Source organism: Camelus ferus, chromosome 6 (assembly GCF_009834535.1).
Source record: "Camelus ferus isolate YT-003-E chromosome 6, BCGSAC_Cfer_1.0, whole genome shotgun sequence".
NCBI classification, from domain to species: domain Eukaryota; kingdom Metazoa; phylum Chordata; class Mammalia; order Artiodactyla; family Camelidae; genus Camelus; species Camelus ferus.
Window position 1 is genome coordinate 56,914,722 of NC_045701.1, and position 25,743 is coordinate 56,940,464.

The following is a 25,743-nucleotide window of genomic DNA, read 5'->3' on the forward strand; positions in this document are numbered from 1 at the left end:
TTTGGGATTACAGTTAAATATGATGGCTGGGAACTATGTTTTAGATCTGCAGTGTCTTTTCAGAAGATACTTGACATTCTCAAGGTTAAAGGTTAAAATTCTGGCTTGGAATTAGGAATCAGGGTGTAAGGCATTTGTAACATGTAAACAGTCCAACTACAGAAGTCATACTTACCAACTTAAATATTCTAGAGGACTGGTGTCATTCCATTTGAGCCCACCCATTATATCTATACACTAAAATGCTAGATTTTTTTTTTTTTTTTTGGTTTAAGTAAAAAAAAAAAAAGCTTAACAACTAGACATTTATCAAAGTATTATTCAAATTTTAAAATAATTCTTTTTCAAAGCTGTACAGAAAGAATAGATTTTTTTCTGCTATAATCCAGTATTTCTGAAAGAATGAAGATTAAGTTTTAAAATTTTTACATGACCTTAACCAAATTCTCCTGGGGAAAAAGCAGATATTCTTCCAACACTCACTGATATTCCCCCAAACCTACTTTTGCTAATGTATATAATGTAAGTCAATAATGTTGGTATTCACCAAGATATGTAAGCTAAGAATTTGGAATCATTTGATTCCTTCTTTTCCTTGCCATCTACATCCAATAAGCAACAATAGATAAGCCCTACTGGCTTAGTCTTCCAAGTGTTTCCTGAGTCCATCACATCCTCTTCATTCCTGTGCTGCTCCCGTAGTTCAGGTCCTCACCATCCAGATTAATGCAGTAGCCCAGTTTCTGCTCTCTTCTGCCCTCTCATCCACTGCACACACTCCTATCAGCCATCTTTTTAAACAGTTGTTCATGTCATTCACCTACTTAATCATTAAACAGTTGGTTCTCTATTATCTTTATGATAAAGCCTAAACAATTAGCACAGCATTAAGACTCAAAAGTAACCCTGACCCAAGTATTACAGCTTTACTTGCCTTTTTGATAGACCACATACCCTGAGCTTTACTCACAGGAGTCCACCCATTCAGTGAATATACCAGTGACTCATGCACCACACCTTTGCAAGCAAGTATGAGTCACTTCTACCTGGAGTGCCCCTCTACATGCTCCATTTCCTGAAATGCTCCTTGCCTTTGAAAAGCCTAGCTGAAATCTAACCTCCGTTTGTGAAATCTCAGAGGTGACAGAACAAAGTGCTTAAAGCGCTGGCTCTGGAAGCCTGAGGTGATAGTCAGAATTCTGACTCTACTATTTTTTAGATATTTAACCTTGGTCAAGTTATGCAACTTCTCTGTGCCTCAGTTTCCTCATTAGTAAAACGGGGATAAAAACAGTACGTATCTCCCACTGTATTAAGCTCAATAACAATAGTACTACTAGTAAGGTGCCTGACATTCAGCAGGTGCTCGATAAAAGGTAACCTTAATAGTTTTAATTACCTACCCTCCCCACCAGCCCACAAATTTAATAATAGCTCCCTGTGGGCTCTCACAGCACCTGGTTCCATGCTACTATCACAGCACTTATTACAGAATACTACAATTGGTTCCATACATCAACTTTCTCACTAGGCTAGCCTCTTGAAGGCAGGATATTTTTATTTATTAATATCCCTAACTTCTAATACAGTACCTGATGAAGGACAGAATTTCAGTAAATGTCAGATGAAAAATGAGTGAATGAGGTGATCCCAATGAGACTATGAACACCTTCAAAAAGCTGACAGAAGTGGTGAGCATTAAAAATGATCACAAATGTCTTCTCCCCACTTTACAACACTTGCACAAGGTCACATAATTAGCAAGTGACAAAGCTAAGATGCACATCTGCCATTTGTCTGATTCAAGAGACTTAGCTCTTGGTCAAAGTGTTGTATGATCACTGCAAGCTGGAAGCGCTGGGGGAAGATCCCCCTCTTAGATATTTTCAGTTGGGCTCACACATGATTTCTTAAGCTAATCTATTTCTAATATCACTAGAAGCTCTTAACAGAATGTCTGCATTTAGAATTATAAAATTTTAGTCGTAGCATGATCATAAAGAACAAGGAAACTGAGAGTTGAGCAATCTACCCATGCACAGGCTCTTACTTCACGCGAAGTTTATTTTAACATGTATTAAATCCAGCCTGTTTCAGACTCCTTTCTTACATAAAGTCTATCTTACTTAAATATATTTTTATTTGTTGGCCTACAGAACAATTTTATGATCATTTTCCTTTGAATTTTATTATAAAAATATCCGATTGGTATTCAGTCCTTAATAGAAAGATTTCCATTCCCCAAATCAGATTCTCTTATGTACTTTATCAGTTAACAACTACTCATAGTAGCAAGGACATGTATATTTCATGATATTTCAAATTTAATTCCTTCAAAATGTAAGTTCCATCTTTTTGGCATAAACGCTTTACCATCCTCAATCCAGCTTTACTAATTTGATCACTACAATAAAAGAAAATACACCAAAATATAGTTGTTTCTGAATGATAAAATTATGAGTGATTTTTTTTAGAATTTAAAAATCTTTACATGTTTTCTGTAATGATTTTCATTCCCCCAACTCTGTCCTAAAACCAAAGTCTCAGAGGCTCAGTGGAGGGAGGAAGCCTTCCTCCTGAGTGCTGGAGAGATACACAATATACGGTATTGGAGCTCAAATAAGGTGAAAAGAGTGTCACACAGGAGAGTGTATGTGTATGTAAATTTAAAACATATACATGTACATACACACATAAAACCTCCTAGCACCATCCACTGAGTAGTAGCGGAGGCACTGACATCCCAATTATAATAAGCACATCTCATGTACAAATTATGGCTTCTAAATACCAATTTCCACTAAAAGGTGGAGAAACAGCTAATTCCAGAGCAGGGGCAGAAAAGTATGAGTGTGGAAAATCCTATGTGCCCAAAAGTAAAATAGTACTCTGAAAATGATGGCAACATATCAAAAAGACACAGACACCAACTTGAAAGGGGCTCCCATTGGCCAAATGTGGGACAATTTGAGATTCAAAATAAGTTAACAGATTATCATCCATTGACTGGAAAACGATGAATTCATACTGCTATTAGTAAATTTTAATTTTGATTAGGAGCAGGATAGATAGCTTCAAACTGCCTTCCCACAAAATACCTACAAAGGGGAAAAGTAACTTTAAAGTGGAGAAGCCTGATAGGTAGTACCTTAAGCAAGTGCTAAAAATGAGCATCACCAGAAATGGGGCAAACTGAAATTGTTCATTACCTCATAGGACACAATAAGGAAACAGAATTGCTTTTGCAACACCCCTGCTAAAAAAAGCGAAACTGGAATCTATTCACGGAGAAACACATAAATCCAAATTTAGGGACATTTGACATAATAACTGGCTTATAACCTACAAAAGTGCCAAGGGTAACAAAGGTCAAGGAAAGCTTGATGGACTGTTTCATAGTGAAAGAAACTACAACCTAAAGCAACATATGATTTTGAAGTGGATCCTTAAAAAACGTTATGGGGACATCTGGTGAAACTTCAATGGGGTCTTAGGATTAGATAGGAGTAATATATCAGTATTAATTTCCTGATTTTGATGGTTGTATTGTGGCTATATAGGAGAATGCCTTCTTTTTGGAAATACAGAAGTACTGCAGGGTGACGGGGCATCATGACAGCAACTTACTCTCAAAGTGGAAAAATTTTATTTGCACAATATTTACAACCTTTCTGTAAGTTTGAGATTGTTCCAAAATTTTTTCTTTAGAAGGCAGAAAGCGGAAAACTAATAAATAGATTCTTATTATTCTTAAAGAACTGATAAAGGAATTCAATGAGATATGTAACTCTAAAAAACAATTTTAATTATGATGAATTCTGTTCAATTCCTGTGTCCACTGTGCACATACATGTTCTTCAAAATTGTTTAGTTTTGTGTCATTAATTCACCCAGAAATTCTTCTCACATGACTTTCAGAATCTTAAACACACACACACACACACACACTCTTCCTATTAGGATAGTGACGTGTTCACAGGTGCTGTTTAATAGAGAGGAGCTATGTGAGTTCTATTTTTTATCAAACAAAAATATAAGTATTACTATAAAAATAACTTCTCCCCCTTGTGGCAAAAACTGAAAATACATTCTACTGAAGAATTCTAATATAGAAGCACTAGTATTACTCCTTATAAAGTATTTTCACACAATTTCATGTGAATCCCCTAAACAGGGTACAGCATTTGCAAACAATATACTTAGAGGTAGTTTCACCGTTCTGTTTAGTTCAGCATTGTTCAGATTCTATTTGGATAATATTCTCTATACCAAAAAAGCTGCAGGTTTGACAGAATGTCACAACAAGATGCCAGAGTTCAAAGAAACCAAATTTACTCACAGTATAAAGATTAAAATAATAGACAGGTAAAAAGGGATGACCCCATTCAAAGGCACTATTAATGATTACAGGGGCATCAAGAAGGCTTCCTACCTCTCAAAGTTTAATCTAAAAAATCTGAAAGTCCACCATTGGAGATTAATTCCTTGGAGCTGGTTCCATCCAGTCTTCAGACTTAGTTTATTAATATGAAGATACTCTGGAAGAAAGACATTTTCCTTCATTTAAGACTGCCAATGTTGAAAACAAAAGGAAGTCACTCATCTGAGCCATAAATTAAACTTAATATACTTATTCCACATTCTTACTCCTATTCTTAAAGGTACCCCTATTCTTAACCCTCCATACTTCTTCCTATTAAATCACCAGTCACTGATAATTCTATATTTTATTGACCTTCCAGTGATTATAAAGTAATTTAAGTGGTTTTTGAAAGTAAACTTAATTCCAGTTTCAGACTTTAAAAGTGGCTCAGCTAGATACTGTCTCTTCAACACAGTAATATAAATATTAGTAATCTTGGCTAAAATGAATTATTGACAATTTTAATACATGTTGCACAGTACATATTAATATAGAAAAATACATGTTATCAGCAGCATAATGTTGACCATGTTCTAATCCATTCCACCTGCTCAAATATTAGTGCAAATAATTATATATTTGTAATGCACCACTGCTGTCTAGAGCAAATTTATGTCTTCTGAATAAATGACTTTTCTCTGAGGCTGTTTGCTGTATGGAGTATGATTGTGATATATTCATATTTAAATTGGCTTTGTATGGTGAAGCAGACTGCAAACTTCTAAACCACTTAGAAAATGAGCTAGTATAGTTAATCACTTGTCCCTCCCTTCAAAAGTATTATTAGTCACAAGAACTGAAGTTTAGTGTTACCTCCCAAGTAACGATGTTAAAGTATACAGGGCCTAGTTTTAAAATATCAATCTTGTTAAGCCCAGGGTTATCAATCTAGCTGCTCCAAATCACCAATTAAAATTCTTGCTCTCTAATGTGTCAAGTTTCTCTCCTATATACATTTGAGGGTTGTTTCTCTCCTAAATTTGGAAAGAGAAAGACTGATCAGTGGTAAGAATAAAAGTTAAGAAGCTAAGGCAATTTTTAAAAGATTAAATATGCAATTTTTAATTAAATGAAAATGATACCTATTGCTAAACACTGAGTATACTTTTCTGTTTTTCATTCCAGCATTAGCCATTTAAAAACTACCAATGCACTAAATAATCAACAGAATTGGCAAACTTATGACATTAAAATGGTCTGTTTTTGAAGGTAGAAATACTGATTTCCTTATATCTTTCAAGGTAGAGTTTTCATTCTCTCCCATGTTACAAAATACCTGGATTCTTTCTGTTGCAAAAATTATTACTGAGAAACAGTATTATGATTATGCAAAATAACACTCACTAAAGAACTTTTTGATGGAAAGATTTCTATTAAGTACAAACTTAACATTCAATTAAAATTTCATGACCACTTATAAAAGTTTAAAAACCAAATTTTAAAAGTAAGATCATACTGGACACATTTTTTAAAAGTCCAATAGTAAATTAGATATTAGCCTTGGCTATCAACTTCATAATCTAAACACTACAAAGAGAACCAAAGAGAAGACATTAGATTAAGCAAAACTAATGAGCCTATCAAACTCAAGGACCTGTTTAATGTTACATAAGGAGAACAGCGTACAGAACATGATGAGTGAGAAAGATTTAGGTTTCAATCTGAGTCTTTTACTTAGCTGTAGACCTTGAGCAGATCTACTTAAACTTTTTGTGCGCTGGGTATCTCCATCTGTCAAATGCAGATAATAGTACTCTACTCCTAGGGCTGCTTTGAAATCAAGTGAGATAAAGTATGCAAAGGACTTAGCACAGTGCATGGGACTTAAGTCAATAAATGTAGCTGTAATTATCTTTATTATGCATCAAAAAATTTTAAATGCCTTTTTCACTTTATGTAGAATTATTTATAGTAACAATATGGACTGTTCTTTTCCTCCAAAGTACACAATGTATTTCAGGACATACTTTCTCAAGCAGAAAGAAATACTACAGGAACTGAATATAGTTAAACTAATTGGATGAAAGCACAGAAGGCGTCATATGTCAAATTCTCCATAACAAATCAGGAGAAATCACTATGCTTCTAGAAAACATTTCACATTTCTGAGTCAAGGGGCAATATATGGGTAATACATAAAACATTTTTGCATTAAAAAAAAAAAGTTAAACTCCCATAAGTGAGTTTTTAAAGTCACTAACAAATTATGTACCAGATGAACCTTGCTTACTTTCACATGTGGTCAAACATGTCTTAAGGGGTTTTGTGGCATTTCAGGAACAAAAATCTCTTTATCTAGATACATGTAAACATTCACCATCACTGATGAGGAAAAGGCATTTTAAGAAAGCAGTAAGTTCTCCACTTCGAATCCATCTACTGGATGATAATTAAATTATTTTACTGCAAGCCAGATATTCAGAGAGTGAAATATTTAAAGTCAAAGGGGAAAGTGGATGTCTAAAATATATAATAAATCAACCTACCTAGAAGCTCTTTTTAAAACAAGAAAGTAGCTGCTAGGGATTGCAACCATGGTGATACTCAAAGTGAGGCTAATAACTGTCTTGGAATAGTCAGATAGTCAACTGTCTAAAGATGCATCCCAGTCATTATTTAATAATTCTTCATAAGAACTATTCATTTATTTTGGTTAACTGTCATTTTCAATATCATTACTTACAGAAGTTAGACTTCCTTCTTAAACTTGTGTTCTGTATTTCACTTTCTGTACCATTTTGTGAAAACACAATACACTCAAGTTTTTTGAGTGTTTCTGCATTTTCTAAAAATGCAGTGTTTCAGAGCACATTTTCAACTTCAAAACATTATCTAAATATTGCATGTGAGCTCATGTGGGAACTATGGAAAATTGTAGATTCTCTTTATTCAAATGTTGACTAAAGTTATTAATATACAAAGTTCCAATTTCACTACCTAAAATTTTACCATGTGCATATGAAAAACATTTTACTTACTGATCATCTCTTTTGAGCCATATATTTTGGGCAAAATTGTGTAGTGTCCAGTAATATGAAAAATACTTAAAAAAAATCAAATACAAAGAATGCATATTGCTTTATACAACAATTTTTTTGTCCTTAGAGAAAGACAATCTGTTCCTAATTTTGGTTATATAGTCAGTATTTTTCTGTTAAAAAGGTAAGTGAGAAGACCTATGCTATGACAAATAAAAATCATCTTAAAAATATAAATATAAATAATTTATAAAATTCAGTATGGACGTCCTTAAAAATGTAAAAATGGAGTGAAATAAAAAAAAAACAATTGCAGGGAATTTGTTTATTGAGCATTAATGTTAACACTTCTAAATTAAGTATTCACTTAGGAGTTTTCTTTGTTATTGTCCTGTCAATGGACATAATGGAAAATATTGCACAGAATTCAAACATGGAAATAATAATTAACAAAATATCTAAGCAACAAGTATATGCTTTACATTTTAAAAATTAATCCAAACAAAATAATTGAAGCTCTTCTCTGATTTGGAAGTCTTAAAATGTTCTCTCACATTTTATTTGATTTTTTTCCCTTTTTTTTTTTTTTTTACAAATTGACACTGTGTACAAAGAGTTCAAGTCGCCAATAAAACTACTGCTTTAAAATTGTTGGCTTTAAGTAACAGAGGTATAATTTGAATTCACATCAGAGCTTTCTAAAATGGCAATAGTACAAGCATATGACTTTCTCTAGCATCCAAAACCTGTTCTGGCTCTCCTTTGGCTAAGGAATAGAAAACTAGACAGCCTTCTAAAGCTGCCACAATTTCCTAAAATGCTTTGATAAAAGTTGGCATACTTCATTTCTCTTGCTTACCTTGATAACACTGGGCTAAACAGAAAATGAAGAAAATCCAGTCAATAGTAACTTAAATAGTAGCTAGTTCTGGACCTGGAAGTTTTGGTAAAGTTGATGAACGCATTCTTAAAAGTAGTTTTCCAAAATTAGGCCAAAAAGTCTACATGTATAAAGGGGAAAAAAGCCAAGAATGAGTTGAACATTAAAGTTTATCTGTTCCTGGAAGGCTATGAACACAACAGAAGCTGAAACACTACATATAGCTAAGAACATATTCTCGCAGAGCAAGTTTATAGTTCTTAGAGTATAGGCCTTTCTAAATTTCCAACTGATGTTTAAAATTTTATAAGTGATTTATTATGTCACCATATTAAGCCAATTCAATTAACTATATTCAGCAGGAATCGCTTCAGAAATGCCTTGAAAAAGGCAATGACAGAAACTATAGATTTAAAAAGCAACTATTACTTACAAAACTCATCTCAAGACTTAGAATATATCGTGCTATCAACTTCCAATTCCTCTGAAAATAGATTTCCTGCATGTTTAGCCATCCCATCTTATTACAGTTTAGCACAAGGGTAGAAATCTTAAAGCACTGCGTTGTTGCTAAACATTGTCAATACTTCTCATATGCACCATTTAGACTATACTTCACTTTTTTACTTCCCTTATAACAGTAAAATAACGAATAAATATGGTCCTTTAAAGGCCCTTCACCTTATCTTAAGTGATATATAAAATAAGGTAGTTTTATTAATTTCTTGTTAGCATTGGCTTAAAATCTGTTTACCAAATAAGAAATTGTAAACTTTCTTAAGTTTTCTTTACCCAGAAAGCAGATGTACTCTGATCCACCACTAATAGCTACATAAAACATTTCATCATTTTAGTTTTGTTTATAACATTTTTCTTGGAATAGTAGTATTGTTGTACCTCAGAAAAAATTCAATCAACTACAGAAATTATGCCCAATTGTTAACCTTCTGAAAGAGGTAAAAAGTTCTTCAGGAAAACCTAAAATAACTTGGTTAACAATTACCAGTGCTGAAAAGGTCATTAAAAATGATAAATAATAAATGCAGTTTTGCTGTATTTTACCCATTATTAGTGCAAAATAGGATGCTGAAATTTTTCAGTGGAATATATTAAAGACATACTGGAACACTGGTAAGGATCTCATTTGCCGTCTAACACCAACATTTTCCAGGATTAAGACAATAACATGTAGTTTAACAGAATCTGAAATTTGTAAGTTCAAAAAGGGAATTAAAATTCAACTTAAGGGAAAAAAGCAAAATATGGTTAGTATTGTCCATATTTCAAATAAAATCTCAAGGGCAAGTATGGCTGCTGTTTTTCCAAACAGTCATTTTTCCATAAAATGTTGGTTGTGTCATAAGAAACCTCCTGTGCTTTCTATCAACAAAGGCCTGCTGAAGTACAACACATTTCCCTTTAAATTCAACCTCAGCTGAAATGTCGAGCAAGGCGGGCAGATCTATAGTCAGCACGAAGTTGTACGAAGGAGTGAAGAATGTTCTTGTCCAGATTAGCAAGTTGTTCTCCTGAGCAGACTTGCTTTAAATTATCTGGGGCAACTACCAGAAGATTGCAAAGTGCATGCAGAGTATCAAAAAGCTGTAATACCAGTGGAATCTGAATTGAGATAAGAGAGGGAAACAAATAACATTGAAACAAAATAATTTCTAGTTTTACAATCAGTTTGTAAATTCTTCTCACTTATATACTGTTAGTCAGGACTTACTAATGTTAGACAGTTCAATATATTAGAATTTTTAAAAGCTCCAGAAGTGTTAAAACTCAAAATACTTCAGATGTTACGTGAACATGCTATAAGCTTTTTGAAAAGATTCATATTACACCAATAATCTTCAATAGTAATAATCATTTATACTTTTGTGGACTAGAACTATTTATCATTAATTTAGCAGTTTTCTTAAATAATTTAAACCTTAAGGGAAACTAATTTCAGAGAGATATACAAGAAGAAAGAACCTATTTTCCTAGTATGTGATATATACAACATTAGTTATGGATGTTAATAAGGTCATTTTGACCATGGAACTGAAATATGGGCTTGTCTAAGATAAAGTTCACAGCAAAATCATGTTAATACTGAAAATATGATTGGAACAACACATTTTCAGTTAGGAAACGTTAGAGCTGTCTCACTACAATGATTACAAAAGTTATAAACTTTTTACTAATGATTATAATTCATACACATTTTTAATGATCTGACTTATGTTCTTGAGCCTATTTACAAGTATGATATTTGTGAATACATACCTTGAAGTCTTTGGCACACTTCCTATATTCAGCTACATCACAAATTGCTAACATGCCACCCATACAACTATAGGAATATTGTTGAAGATGCTCATAAATAAGTCGATGAAAACGTACTCCAAGTTCCATCAAAACTGTGTCCACATTCTTCCCATCCATGGAATTTTTAATCTTCTCCACTTGTTTTCTTACATAAGCACAGACTTTAACACAGGCCTGTAAAATTTTTTCTATACTTATTACATAGAAATGTGTATCAACTTAGCTAAGGAGAAAATACATATAGTTTCTCATTTAATTTCTAAGTGTAAAAGAAAAAAATTTGGAGCATAGTAAGACACATCAAAGAAAATGTTAACAGAAGTATTAAAGCAAATATTCTTACTAGCATATTGAATCATTTTACTCACATTAGTATACTGAATCAAAACATTGTTTTCATCTTCTGGCTTAAAATCTGTTTTCTTTTGTTCTGCAGCCAAGATATGCTTCATTTGTCCAATCATGCAATTTAATGTCCTACAGAATTGAGAATACCACATATTTGATTGCCTTAATTTACTTTATATTTACTTTTATTTATATTATTTATACTAAATTAAATTTAAATTGTTTAATTTCATGGCATCATAAAACTGTTTTACTATTGTTTTACTTTAGATTTTAAATGAAGTAAATTCTGAGGTACTTCTTTTAAAGGTCTTGATATCAAAGAGCTCTTAGTTTTATCAGCTTCCTGCTCAAAATGCAGGGCAAAGATTAATTTGCCCATTATTTTATTTGAGGAAATCTTAAAGATCTTAGAAGCCTGTCACTAATTTATTTCCTTAACAACTATATTTGGAGAACATTCAGGAAGAGGGTAAAATAAAGAGTTTAAGAAGAACGGCCAAAGTTTGGAAGAACATGAGTTTCACAGTCTAAGGACAAGCAGGAGGCTGAACACGTGGTACTGAAGACCCAGCTGAGAAATGGGAGCATGGGTTTGCAACAGCACCAACAATATGTGAGTTATGTGATACTCTCCAACAGCCATCAGCCATCCGGTTACGGGAATAAAAGAGTTTCCGCTGACCCAGAGTTTAGGGCCTGTGAGATAGTTATAGTTAAGGGAAATGAATTCTAGGATAATCTTGAGGGAGTAGTTAAAGATGGACCAAGCAATCTAAGCACAACAATGAATAAAATAAAGCTGGGAAAAGGATAATAGAGTGGCAGAAGACAAAGACACTAAGGGCTAGATTTCCTGCTCAGGTCAGAAAACAGGTATATGGAGTTGGAAGAAAAGGAGGTTGCAGGCACTGAATGTGATATTCAGGCGCAAGGCTTTTGTTACCAATGATATCAAGGTCTAACAGGAAACAGGAGTAGGTAGCGAAGGTGAAGATGATAAAGAAAATGAATGGGTCACACACTTGGAAGTGGGAATACACTAAAACAAGTTTAAAAGAAAAATGATAAGCCAGATGCCCAGATAAATGTAGGGGACTTACATAAATGACTGAGTGACAGTAGCAATAACAAAGGGAAGATGATGTGAGTTTCAAAGGCAAAGGGGTTCTGGCCTAATAGTACATGGACACTGGTCTGAAGATATCAGGAGGGATGCAGGTAAATGCTGACCTCACCTCTTGGCCCCACAGTACACAGGTAAAAGAGAATTAGAAGTTCGGACTCAAGAGACCACCACAGACCACTGTACCTTCAATAAGACAGCTAATGCAAAGACTGAGACTAAGACTTACATGAAATGATGAAAAGAAATTATCTATATATTGAGAAGACAACTAGGAAATACATATTTTCTATACTTTCAAAAATTTAATGTATCCAACCTCCCCACCTCCCAAATATGATTTTCAGGTATTCTGAGGCAAAGAAAGAATACACAATTTAATTAACAAGAGGTATTTAGCTTAGGGATTAAATACATACTTCTTGAAGTGATGATTATAAGGCACACGTTCAAATTATATTAAACAAAGTTCTGACTATGTATAATCTTATGTGGTCCTGACTAAAAAAGGGAGAAACCAGTTTTTCAGATTCTTCTAAGTTTATAAATCTTCAATAAGCCCAGTCTCAGTAATTAATTCTATAACTTTCTTATTTTTTCCAGTTTGATTCTTCAATTTTATTTTTCTTTCTCATATTATCACATACTCTATGGTAGTTCTTAATTTTAGCAAGAAAATAACTGGGAGGTGAGTTGCAAGTTTGTTACTATGTGTAATGTAAAAATTATTTACTTTTTCAGAATTTAGAATGGATTCCAGGTTATCCTTACAACAGCTCTGTAACTAACTTGCATTTGAATATGCTTTCTTGAATAGAAAAGAGAATTACATAAATAAAAAAGGTATGTCCAAAATCTAGTAGCATGGGCTTTGTAATTTGAGTCTCAACTCCACCATTATTAACTGTGTGATCTTGAGGAAACTATCTCATTTCTTTAAGCCTCCATTTCCTCATCTGTAACATGGAAATAGTATTTACTACTTAATAAATGAAATAATACAGGTAAAGATCCTGTATGTACAGACACATAGCAAATGCTTAATAAATAGTAACTATTATCATCATCAATAAATAGATGCCTAGCCTACCATCATCTCAAAAGATGGAGACCCAATGCCCTACATTATAAACAGGTAATTAACTACACTGAACATTACAAAAAATTTTTTAAGTTATTTTTAGAAAATTAGTCTATTTTTTAAAGCATTTCAGATAAAAGACTGACAATTCTAAGTGAAAATAAAGTCCTCCATGTTACATACCATTTTTAAGGAGTTTGGGGGAGAAGAGAGAGAGAGAGAGAGAATGAACAAATCTGTGTGTGTGTGTGTGTGTGTGTGTATGTGTGTAGGGGGCATTTACAAAAAAAGATTTTAAATGGAATCTGGTTTAAACATAAATCTAAACATACTGATTTCTGAAAGTAATAAACCTGGGATCCAATAAAAATAATACTCTAGTAAGGATGAAAGCAGTATGTAAAAATAAAATTGAGCCTTATAGCAGGATGGTGGAATTAAAATACTTTTTTCTTCTCTGAAAATTATTTTCATGTTGCTATAATGGTGTTTCTACAATTTAAAAAAATGCAAGAGAAATAGTAAAACTAACAACTTGCCTATCAATGCCAGTATCCAATTTCATCTCCATTTGCTCAATTATTTCTTTTTTCTTCTGAAGGCATTCAGATAACTTAGGAGAAGAGCTATTGAGTGTTTAAAGGGGAAAAAAAAAATCACGTCAGTCATCTTAGAATTCTAAAAGTTTTTCATATGCATATGTGTATTCTCATATATACATACACACAGATTAATTTGCTCACAAATCCAAGAAGCACATAAATAGTAAAGTAACTATTTAGTATTTACTATGCCCAATTCATTACACTAGTCATGCTAGGAAAAATAAACCAGTTAAAAGAGAAGGAAGAGGAAGATTTAGACTTACTACGTTCATCTCTGAGGAGATATCCCTTTAGAATATAAACATGTGATTTTGAAATTCTGGAATTACTTGGTTTCCTTTTTATTAAATGTAACTAAATTTCTGTATAATAGTAAGAAAACTCAGAGTCTTGAGAATGTAGTAAGTTACACTAATTAAAATTTGGAGACTAATACCCAATCCAGTTGTATTTAGCTTTCCTACATTAAAAAACAAAACAAAACAACCAAAAAAACCTGGTAGTCAAATATGCCTTCTGAATGTTACCTAAATGTCAAAAAATACCCAAAATATTAAGAAATATGCAACCCCAACAGGAATGTGAATTCTTTATGTGTGGCATTAGAGTTTATTTTAAAAAGTAAAATTCAAAATGTGATTCAGGGATCACTAGAGATCTTCATCTTTTAGACTGTTTCTAGACTAATAATTTCTTGGCATACCAATGTTTACAACAAAATGTCTAGAATTTTATCTTTTATGTGAATATTTTCCCTCTTAATAATAGTACTACACATACAATTTTATAAAGCATATTCACATAAACTACCTTATTTAATCCTCACATGCTTTAAAAGTTCACATAAATTGATAGGAAGATATAAACCAAACCTTACTTAATGCCTCATCAAAATCCATCCTACGATCTTATAAAATGTTTGTTGTACCTCTCTTTATTATAACAAGTGGGTAAAAGCTAGAGGTCCTCTTTCATATCAGATTTAGACTTCTGACACATTCAATCTTTTCAAATAAACCAAAATTAATACTATAGTAGGAAAAGAAAATAGGAAGGCAAGGAAGAAGGAAAAGGATTTTTTTTGGCTTTTTATTTCACATCCTCCTGTCCTGTTCGACATTTTAATGAACATGTATTACTTTAAAAATTTAACAAAAAGATATGTAAACTATAATAATCATTAAAATACCAATAAAAATCAGACAATTTGACAAACCTTATTAGCGGCATAAGGTGATCATTAAACTGCTTGTCAAAAAGATGAAAAATAGTATTGGCCTGGTGCACAACATCCAAAAAATAGAGATTTGCATTCCTAGAATCCGAAGAAGGAATTCCTAAAGTTGGAAGGCACGTATATGTTAGAATCATACTTGAAGAAATTCATCTTAGCAACAGAAAACAGAATGTGGTTTTATGTATGTAACATGAAAAAATTAACTGTTGTATCAATTATCTTTATAGACAAAGAGTAAAATTAAGCTTGCTAATAATTTAATAAAATTCATCCAAAGTTTTTACGCCCAATTTTCACCACCTACTCAAGTCTCAATAAACAAACAAACAAAAATCAATAAATGAATCACCTTGGACTATACCTTCTCCTTCCCTTTCCCACCTTCTTATGCCCAATGATTCACATAAGCCATGAATACACTTCTACTATTTTTTCTTATCACTAGGCCTTATTATCTCTGATAACAGTTAAAATAATTTTCTTATTAGCATCCTAGTTCAAATATCCCTATCTTTTATGTTATATATTGTTGCCATAATAATGTAAACTTAACATATTTCATTCACCACATTCTCCACTGTTTCCTCAAAAATATTCAAAGTCTCTTTACTGTTAACAGAATAAATTCCTGATTTTCAGCATTGTATTTAGGTCACTCTACATCCTGACCCCAAAACAGACAGCTGACCTCTCCAGAGTTCAGTTTCCTCTTTTTTTGTAAGAGATTAAACTCTAAGGTCCCTACCAACCAGACGTTTATGTTTCTAGCTAACATTAAAGGGCATGAAGGGCTAGAAAAAATAGTCACAGAAAACGAGAAAATAAAAGTTTAATACGTAGAGCTCTTCACAGGATGGTGATTTTTTCAAAGTTTTAAAAATGGAAAACAAAGGTGTTTTATTTTCCCACAAACGACAAAATCATCAATTGGTAAGAAAATTAAAGGCTCCAACACAAACTTACAAGAGAAAAAAATAAAGTCAATACACACGTAGAAAATACTAATCCTTGCTATATTAATTAAAGACATGAAAAGGCAACAGTTACGAATGTTTTTAACTACTAAATTACTAAAGTTTTTAAAGAATATTAAGTGATGTGCAGAAAAACTAGTACAATCACACATGCCAGTAGCAGTGTAAATCAGTGGGAAAACACCCTTCAGGGAAACAGTTTATACGTATAGAAATTTTCAAAATTTATAACACACTTTAATCTGATAATTCCACTTTCAGAATTTTATCCAAAGAAAATAATTCAAAATAAGAAAAACACTTTAAGCTCTACAATATTCACTGTAGCATTATTTATATCACTAAATTGCTGAAAAGATTCAAGATGTCTAATAATGGGGAATGGTGAACTCTCTAATATATAAGCATGACAGAATTTTATACAATCATTAGAAACAACAGCAGTAAGTACTAACTGAATAGCTGCATGGAAAACACTTACAAGTATACAGGACATTCTCATCCTACCAGAAAATTTCCTAAACCCTTCCAAATTGTGAATACTGCTATTAAAATGAAGAAGCTAAGCTTCCACACTAGCTAAAGAACAAATCCCTCATAACATATGGATTCAAATTCATGTTATTTTTTATCTTCTTCTTTAATCTTCACATCTTTGAGATGGATATTATTATCCCAGTACAAATGACCATAGTGGATTATTTGCAAATGACAAATGTTAAATACTTGATGTCAAGTATCTTCTGTAAGGCGGTGGGGAAGCAGGCTACAAACGCTTATCTACATCATGAGAGCAACTAGGTGAAAAAATGTGTCTAAGAATAAACCACAATGTTACTAAGTTATGGGTAAGTTTGCATCAATGTTAGAAAATGTATGGAATGATGTTACGTATAGTCAAACTTTTTGAGCATCTTCTATGTGCTTCCTAGGTGCTAGACTATAATGGCAATTAAGACAGGTAAGATTCCTACTTCCAAGAACCTACATGCTCTTCTCTCTACTTAAAACATTCTTTCTCCAAATATTCTGTTTATTCCTTCACTTCATTCAGCTCTCTCGTTCATGTCTCCTCAGAGGCCTTCTCTTACCATCCTTTCTTTTCTCTTTTTTATTGAGTTACAGTCAGTTTACAATGTTGTGTCAATTTCCAGTGTAGAGCACAATTTTTCAGTTATACGTGAACATACATACATTCACTGCCACATTCTTTTTCACTGTGAGCTACCACAAGATCTTGTATATATTTCCCTGTGCTATACAGTATAGTCTTGTTTATCTATTCTGCATATGCCTGTCAGCATCTACAAATTTCGAACTTCCAGTCTGTACTTTCCCACCCCCTCCCCCTGGCAACCACAAGTTTGTATTCTATGTCTATGAGTCTGTTTCTGTTTTGTATTTATGTTCATTTGTCTTTTTCTTTCTTTCTTTCTTTCTGATTCCACATATGAACAATCTCATATGGTATTTACTGTCCTTTCTAAAAAGCCCTCTCCCCCTGAATTCCCCATCCTACCTCCTATTACTATTCTCCATTCCTTACTTTTTTTTTTAAATTCATTGTCCTTACTAGTCATTTGTCTATCTTTTCCACAAGAATGTAAGTTCCGTGAGTTCAAGAATAGGCACTTAATAAGTATGTGCAGAAAAAATGAATTCTGGTGAGTGAGGACAACATTAACAGATGAAAGTTTCATTGTAACAAGTGCTGTGAAAAAAAATTAATTCAATGATGAAATAATGAGTAACTAGGCTTGGGAGAGAAGGGTTGCTTAAGTTAGGTCAACCAGCAAAAGTCTCTCTAAAAAGGTGGCACCTTAGTTAACTTTAAGATCAGAAGATTGAAAAGCCAGACATGGAAAGAGCTGAAGGAAAAGGACTGTGGGCGAGGGAAACACCAAGCGCAAAGAGCCTGATACGGTTAAAAGAATGAGGGCCAAAGTGGCTGGGGTAGTGACAGGAAATGCAATATGAGATGAGGATGAATACATAAGAGGATGCCAGATCAAAACCCATGCTTTTGTAAAGAGTTTGTTGTTGTTTTTCCCCAAAGAGTAACTGGAAGCCACGAAAGGGTCTTAAGTAAGAAAATTTAAGACCCTTAGATTTATAATATGACTGTTACATGGAGTCAGTTATCTGGAGAGGCAAGAGCGTACAAAGAGACCAGTCAGAAGTGGAAAGAGATGATGATGTTTAAATCAGGGTGGCATCAGCGGAGCTGGAAAAAAGTAGATGAATTTAAGCTAAGTTTGGAATACAGACAGGATGTGCTGATAGACTGGACATCAGGTTTGATAAAAAGATGAATTATGGCAACTCCTGGGTTTGGGACTTGAGCAAACAGTAAAGCCTTTTAAAGGGAAGAATGGGAGAGGAAGAGGTCTAGGTGGAAGATAAAGAATTTCATTTGGGATATATTAAAATTGAAATGCACACAGAACAGGTGAGAGGTCAAGGGGGCAAATGGATCAATGGGTCTGAAATTTAGGGAAGAAATCATTATTCTATGAATACCAGTAAACCCAAAAGACCAAAAGTGAAAGAAAAAAAATTTTATGAACCTATTCCTTTCCAAGTTTATTTTGAAAGATTTTTCTTTTTAAATCTTACATGACTCAATTGCCTCAACCAGAATTGCCATCAGATTCATTTCTGCCACCTTGACATTTCATAACTTACAGCATTGTACACTACATTCTGCCATACACTGTAGTGACTTAGTAGCTTATCCTGCCCTGTTCAATGTAAGCAATATGAGAACTGTGTCTTTGTTTAGCTTTCAGTATCTGACAAATCCTTGCATTACAGAAGCTCAAAAAGCATTTCACTGCACTGAACTGATTTTTGACACATCAAGTTGAATATATATAAAACATTATGCACACAGTTTAACCAAATAGGATCAAAGGAATTTAACACGAAGTGTAACACAAACAAATATACTCACCAGCAAGTCCTGTTTCCAAGGCATAATCAATATGCTCAATACATAAAAATTCCACAAGAATGGTAAAAATTCTAAAGGCATTCCTTGGTAAATCGGAAGGATCAGAGAGCTTTAAAAACAAAAAACTTCAGTTTACCATTAAAAAAAAGTCACCTTTTTTTTTTTAAGCAGTCAACTTTGTATAAGACATAATCAGAATTCAGCTATCAAAATAATAACTTAAACCTCTTCCGCGCCACTCCAAATGCCTTTATCATATACATATGTTACAATGCTCCGTATTTGTCTACACCTCTCCTGGCTTAGACTGAATCAATGTTTTTCTGACCTGGAATGCAATCCATTAGTGGACTTTGACTAGAAAAAAAGAGAGAAGAGAGAACCAATAGAAAATAAAGTCTAATGTACACATTAAAACCAATGTAGTCTCCCTGAAATACATAAAACATTACACACACACACATATTCGTATAATAAATGCACACTCGACTGCCATGTAAAGTGCATTTCTTATAGTGGGTCAGGGTCAAAGAAGTTTGAGAGCCACCAACTGAACAAAGGCTATTCTAGCAAAACTTAAAACAAAAAAGATCCTTTATTTATTGGAGGGTGGGGATGGGGAAATCAATAATGGATGCACTAAAACATATAACAGGCTCAAATCCCACCTTCATCACTTCTTGGCTGAGTGAACCCTTGAGATGTTATATAACCCCACCAACCCTCAATTTATTCATCTGCAAGGTAGGAATAATATTAATAGTATTTACATCCTAGCCTTGAGGTGAGCATAAAATATGGAAATGCATCTAAAGCATTTTTAGCATGGTGTTTGAGACATAATAGGTTCACAGCAATAAATGTTCATTTTGATGTTAATGTTGCTGTTGCTGATTAATTACTCAGTAAAAGAATCATTAATAGTTATGCTGAGAAAAATAAATCTCTCTTAAAAAGTTAGAAAATCACTCCTCAACTTCTTATATCTGCTTCCTATATTATTTATCAATTGATTGTTGACTATTTGTAGTCTCTATTCATGCACTCTCTCAGAGTAAAGTTATTTGATATACACAGCTGCGGGTTGAAGTGTATAACCCACTTCAAATCCCCTAAATCTTCACTAATTATAAATACTAATTTGGTTTTATTCAATTCCCTTCCTGGTCTTCTTAATACCACCCGAACCTTTACTCTTCATCAGTCTCTCTACCACAACCCTCACACCCCTTCTTTTGCTCACTGATGCTTAACAGATGCCCTTAACAAGCCACAAAGAATAAATTTAATTTTTCACATTCCTCGTCTTTACATCCAAACATGAATGCATAATTGATAAAAAAGGTAGACGAAAAATTGGTAAGGATACAGAAGACACAAACATCAATTTCAATCAACTGGGCCTAACTGACGTTTATAGAATACATGATCCAATAACATCAGGATATACATTCTCTTAAAGTACTCATAAAACATTCACCAAGATGGATCGTATTTGAGCTAAAAAACAAGTCTCAAAAAATTTTAAATGGATTCACATCATACAAAGTATGTTCTCCGATCATAAGAGAATCAAATTTGAATCAATAACAGAAAGATATCTAAAAAATCCCCTAATACCTGAAAATGAAATAACACACTTCTAAACCACTCTTGGGCCAAAAGAAATCAAAAAGGAAATTTAAAGGATTCTGAACTGAATAAAAATAAACACAGCAAATTAAAATTTGTGGTATGCAGCTAAAGCAGTACTTTAAAGGGAAATTTGTAAGACTAAATGCCTATATTAGAAAATAAGAAAGGTCTCTAATCAATGACCTCAGCTTCCACCTTAGAAAAACTAGAAAAAGAGGGGTAAATTAAACTCAAATAAGCAGAAGAAAAAGAAGTAATAAAGAGTAGAAATCAATGAAATACAAACAGAAAAACAGAAAAATCAATAATACCAAAAGCCAATTTTCTGAGAAAGTCAATAAAACCGATAAACTTCTAGCCAGAATAACCAAAAAAAGATACAAATTATCAATATCAAGAATGAATAGGTGATATCACTATAGATTGCATAGATATTAAAAGGATAAGGCAATACCATGAACAATTTAATCCCAATAAATTCAACAATTCTTAAAAGACACAAACCACCAAAGCTCACTTAAAAAGAAACAGATAAATAGCTCTGTATCTACTAAAGAAGTTGAATCTGTACTTAAAAACTCTCACCAAAAAAAACTGCAGGCCCAAATGACTTCACTGGTGAATTCTATCAAACATTTAAGGAAGATATAATACCAATTTTACACAAACTCTTCCAGAAAATTGAAGAGGAAGGAATACTTTCCAACTCATTCTATGAGGCCAACATTACCCTGATACAGAAACTACACTAAGACATTAAAAGGAAAAGAAAAAATATGTATAAGTCAATATCCCTCAGGAACACAACCACAAAAATCCTTAACAAAGTTTAGCAAACCTAATCCAACAATATACAAATAGTAGATGAAAAGATGCTCAACATCACAAATCATCAGAGAAACACAAATCAAAACCATAATGAGATTATCACCTCATACCTCATACAGAATGTCTATCATTAAAAAGTCTACAAACAACAAATGTTGGAAAGGATGTGGAGAAAAGGGAACCCTACTACAATGTTAGTAGGTATGTAAATTGGTACAGTCATTATAGAAAACAGTATGTGGGTTCCTGAAAAAACTAAAAAGAGAAGTACCGTATGATCCAGCAGTTCTACTCCTGGGTATATATCCAAAAACAAAAACACTAATTCGAAAAGATACATGCACCCCAATATTCATAACAGCCTTATTTATAATTGCCAAGATTTGGAAGCAAACTAAGTGTCCTTCAACAGATGAATGGATAAAGAAGATGTGGTATATATATATTTGCCTGAGAAGACAGATCCAAAAAATTATTGCTATAGATGTGTGTGGGTGTGGGTGTGTGTGTGCACAATGGAATACTACCCAGCCATAAAAAAAGAATGAAAATTTGTCATCTGCAGCAACATGGATGAACTTGGAGGGATTATGCTTAGTGAAATAAATAAGACAGACACTTATACATGGAATCTGAAAAAATACAATAAACTAATGAATATAACAAAAAAGAAGCAGAATCACAGATACAGAAAACTGGTGGTTACAGGGCTGGGGAGCAATATAGGGGTGAGCGAGTGGGAGGTACAAACTACTAGGTGTAAAACAGGCTCAGGTATGTACTGTACAACATGTGGAATATATCCAATATTTTGTAATAACTGTAAATGGAAAGTCTTTTTAAAATTGAATAAATTACTTTTAAAATAAAAAAAAAAGAAAACTGGAAACAGAAAGAAAGAAAATATAAGAAGAAATCTTTGTGACATTAGGTTAGGCAAAGATTCTTTAAATATGATACCAAAAATATCACCTGTAACAGAAAAGTGTTAAATTAGGTATCATCAATATTAAGAATTTCTATTCTCTGAAATACTCTTTAGATATGGAAAAGACAAGTCACAAACTGAAAGAAAATGTTTGCAAATCACTTATCTGATAAATGAATTTTAAATAGATACAGAACTATGAAAAAATGAGAAAACAGACAACTCAATTTTTAAAAATGCACACAAAATACACCAAATAATATATACATGGATGGCAAATAAACACATGAAAAGATGCTCATCACTAGTCATTGGGAAAATGCAAACTAAAACCATAATAAGGTATCATTACATACCCTATCAGACTGTCTAAAATTAAAAAGACTGATTATATCAAATGTTGGAAATCATGTGGAACAAATGGAACTCTCTCACACAATGCTGGTGGGAATGTTAAATGAAACCACAACTTTGGAAAACAGTTTGGCAGTTTCTTAAAAAGAATTACCATACGACATCGTATCGTTACTCAGCATATACCCTGGAGAAATTAAAACATATGTCTGTTTCATGAATTTTCACAGCAACTTCATTTGTACTAGTCAAACACTGGAGCCAATCTAAACTGCCATCAATAGGTAAGTTTGATATGCTCAACTTTGAAACTTATATTAAAATATACTTCTAAATAATTTTAAAATAATCCTGTTCCCTAAAACAAAAATCCTATTTTTTAACTAGAATAAATAGCTATTTCTAACCAGAGAGCAGAGTTATACCTTAGTGTAAACAAGGCAAAAATTAAAATATACAACCATATAGAAATTAAATAAATTTACAATTACTCTTACCCTATGACATCTTTCAAAGGCTTGTTTGGTTTCTTGTAAAAGATTAACCACCACTTCTTGGGATAGGAAAGTCTCCCCATGAGTATCGATACTTGGCCCCAGTGGTAAATTGGTACGTTGTCTAATTCTCTCTTTTAAATCTTGAATACTAGTGCATCATACCAACAAATGAAAAAAGAACACTTTACTATACATAGATTTCAATTTCAAGTACTCTCAAACTTAGTATACATGAACTAAGGAAAAAAAAAAAGAAAGAAAAATGGACCAATAGCCAGGAGATCTAAAAATTCTAATTTCAATAAGTAGTTCTGTAAAGTGAAGCAAGCATTCTCTAAACAGAAGACTTTCATTGGAAAAAAATGAGTAGATTTGGAGTTACGATCTCTAAAGTCTCTTTCAGCTCTACAATTCTGACTCAACAGCCAAAACGCCTTGTTTGGTTTCCTTAGGAAGTGGGCTTTTCCAAATAAGTTAATATTCCAAATAACTAAATGGTCCTCATTAAAACAATGTAAAATTTTAAGCCTTTGTAAATATACTAACCATTTAAATATACTGCACATTTCCTCATTATTATTAACAAGATATATTCTATATAATTTAGCTTTTCTCAATGACTGAGGGTCATTAAGGACATTTATTATCTTTAGGTATCTTTAGGCTCAATCTTTTTGTTTCTGGAAATATATAGCTCCAGAGTGTGAACTGATTTTTTAAAAAATTATGACTGTTCTCTAGTTCTTCTCCTTCTTTACCTGCTACTGCCTTTCAAATTTCACTTCTCATTCCTAATTATAATGTATCTACGATCATTATTTAGTATACAAAAAACTGGGAAACAAGAAACTGATCTGGGTATACATGTATGTGAACTGTCAACTCTGATTTTATGGCGCCACAGAAGTCATTCTGCTTCATCCTAGAATCTACCAAGTTCCAGATAGCTGAGTTCTGGATAACCAAGCTGTCACCAACTCTTACAGCAAATTATTTTATTCTAGTATGTGAGTAAATGTAGGTTTTAATGTATTAATTAAATAATTGTATGCCTAAGCCATTAAAAAGCTCAGGGTACCAAAACTGGGAACTGTCTATTTGCTGGTTTGTTTTTTTTTTACACCACACCTGCAACAGCAGCAAGAAAATGATGTACTTCCTAGTTAATAATTTGGAATAATTTACTCAGTCTGAAAGAAAGAAGGGAAGGTAGGAAAGGGAGGGAGAGAGGAGGGGAGGGGGGAGACGAAGGGGAAGGAAGGAACGATCTATAGAACCCTTTATGGTGCTGGTATTCTGCTTTACATTTTAATCATGTTATGTTAGATCATTTCAAGATTTGGCTCAAGATACAGGATTTGATGAACAGTGTAAACAAATTGAATTAAAAAAATTCTTCATAGAAAATTCTAATGACTATCAATATTTCACAAGACTGTCCAAACATAATAAAGTTTTAAATATCTTTAGTTTTAACTATAACATTTAAGAAAAACACTTACCCTCCTGTGCCAATGGATCTCTTTTGATGGTTTTTTGAATCATAATAGCGCTGTAGGATCATAGCACTTCTGCTTTTCAAATATCCAGTCTCCACCTCAATGTAGTTCTCCAAATAGGAAATGAAAATGGACTTGATAAGCTTAGACAAGAAAGTCTGTTTATCAGTACCTAAGTTAAATTCCATCAACTTGCTGGAAAGATTTGTGGTTCTTTTCATGGGAAAGGAGGAAAAAAAGATTAATGTATACTTTAGGTATAGTAACAATGTTAAGGAATAATTACTTTTACAATGTGACTTTTTAATAACTTATGTTAAACCACTATTTTTTAAACCTTGGGAAGTTACCTAGGATGCAGAAATTAGCTGTACAGGGTGATATATATTAACTAGATTGGATATTACAAACCACATTATGGTTTTGAAAACTGCCATAAACTCCTAGAGATGACTTAGGAAACTGAGGCAACCAACTAGTCTAGAAATGGCAACAGTGGCAGAACAGCTTCACGTATGCCATTCATGACATGGAATCCAAGTCAAAAATACTGAGAAGTATACATAGACTTTCCTCCAGTTTTCTGTTTCTTATTGTTGAAGACAGGCTCACAATAGTGCTGTTGCTGAGATGGACTTACTGATTACAGTTACTTTTGAAAACCTTCCCCTCAAAATGATGACACTGAAGAGCAGTTGCAACAGAGTTAGAAAAACACTCCATATGAAGCTTCTGTGAGGCATAACACTGCAATTTACAGAAGCACTGGACAAATTCTCACATCAGACTTAACTCTGAAATTGTCATTTTTAAGAATTTGTCATTCCTTTTTCAATTTCTAAAGTTTTAACCGCAAATAAATGCAATTATACTCGTTCTTAAAGAAAAAAATTAAATAGTGAATTAGCTTACAATTAAAATCAGAAAAAAAAATTCCTGAGTGTCAGTTTAAACAAGGTTTTATGTTTCATTAAAGTACATTAATATAAAGCACAATATTCAATTTCTTAAGTTAACAGATTAAGAATGCCGGTCGTATACAATACTATACAGCCACGTATTTAATGCTAAAAGGTATATT

The 25,743-nt window shown here is 32.9% G+C and overlaps 1 protein-coding gene across 2 annotated transcripts in view; it reads right to left on the minus strand.

Moving 5' to 3' along the window:
• Positions 1 to 4,315: 4,315 nt before the first annotated feature.
• EXOC5 (exocyst complex component 5) overlaps positions 4,316 to 25,743 on the minus strand; it is a 49,860-nt gene continuing 28,432 nt past the window's right edge. Inside the window, exons 11-19 of one of the 2 annotated variants that reach the window (XR_004320722.1) lie at positions 24,666 to 24,875; positions 23,164 to 23,311; positions 18,922 to 19,030; positions 14,974 to 15,094; positions 13,692 to 13,778; positions 10,966 to 11,074; positions 10,556 to 10,771; positions 5,237 to 9,901; positions 4,316 to 4,538 (exon numbers count right to left, since the gene is read on the minus strand). Coding sequence is in view for 1 of the 2 variants with exons in the window: in XM_032482094.1 (XP_032337985.1) it covers positions 9,713 to 9,901; positions 10,556 to 10,771; positions 10,966 to 11,074; positions 13,692 to 13,778; positions 14,974 to 15,094; positions 18,922 to 19,030; positions 23,164 to 23,311; positions 24,666 to 24,875 (1,189 nt within the window). In the remaining variant the exon portion in view is untranslated. Of the gene's footprint in view, positions 9,902 to 10,555; positions 10,772 to 10,965; positions 11,075 to 13,691; positions 13,779 to 14,973; positions 15,095 to 18,921; positions 19,031 to 23,163; positions 23,312 to 24,665; positions 24,876 to 25,743 lie in introns of both variants that reach the window. The other variant, XM_032482094.1, reaches the window with a different exon arrangement.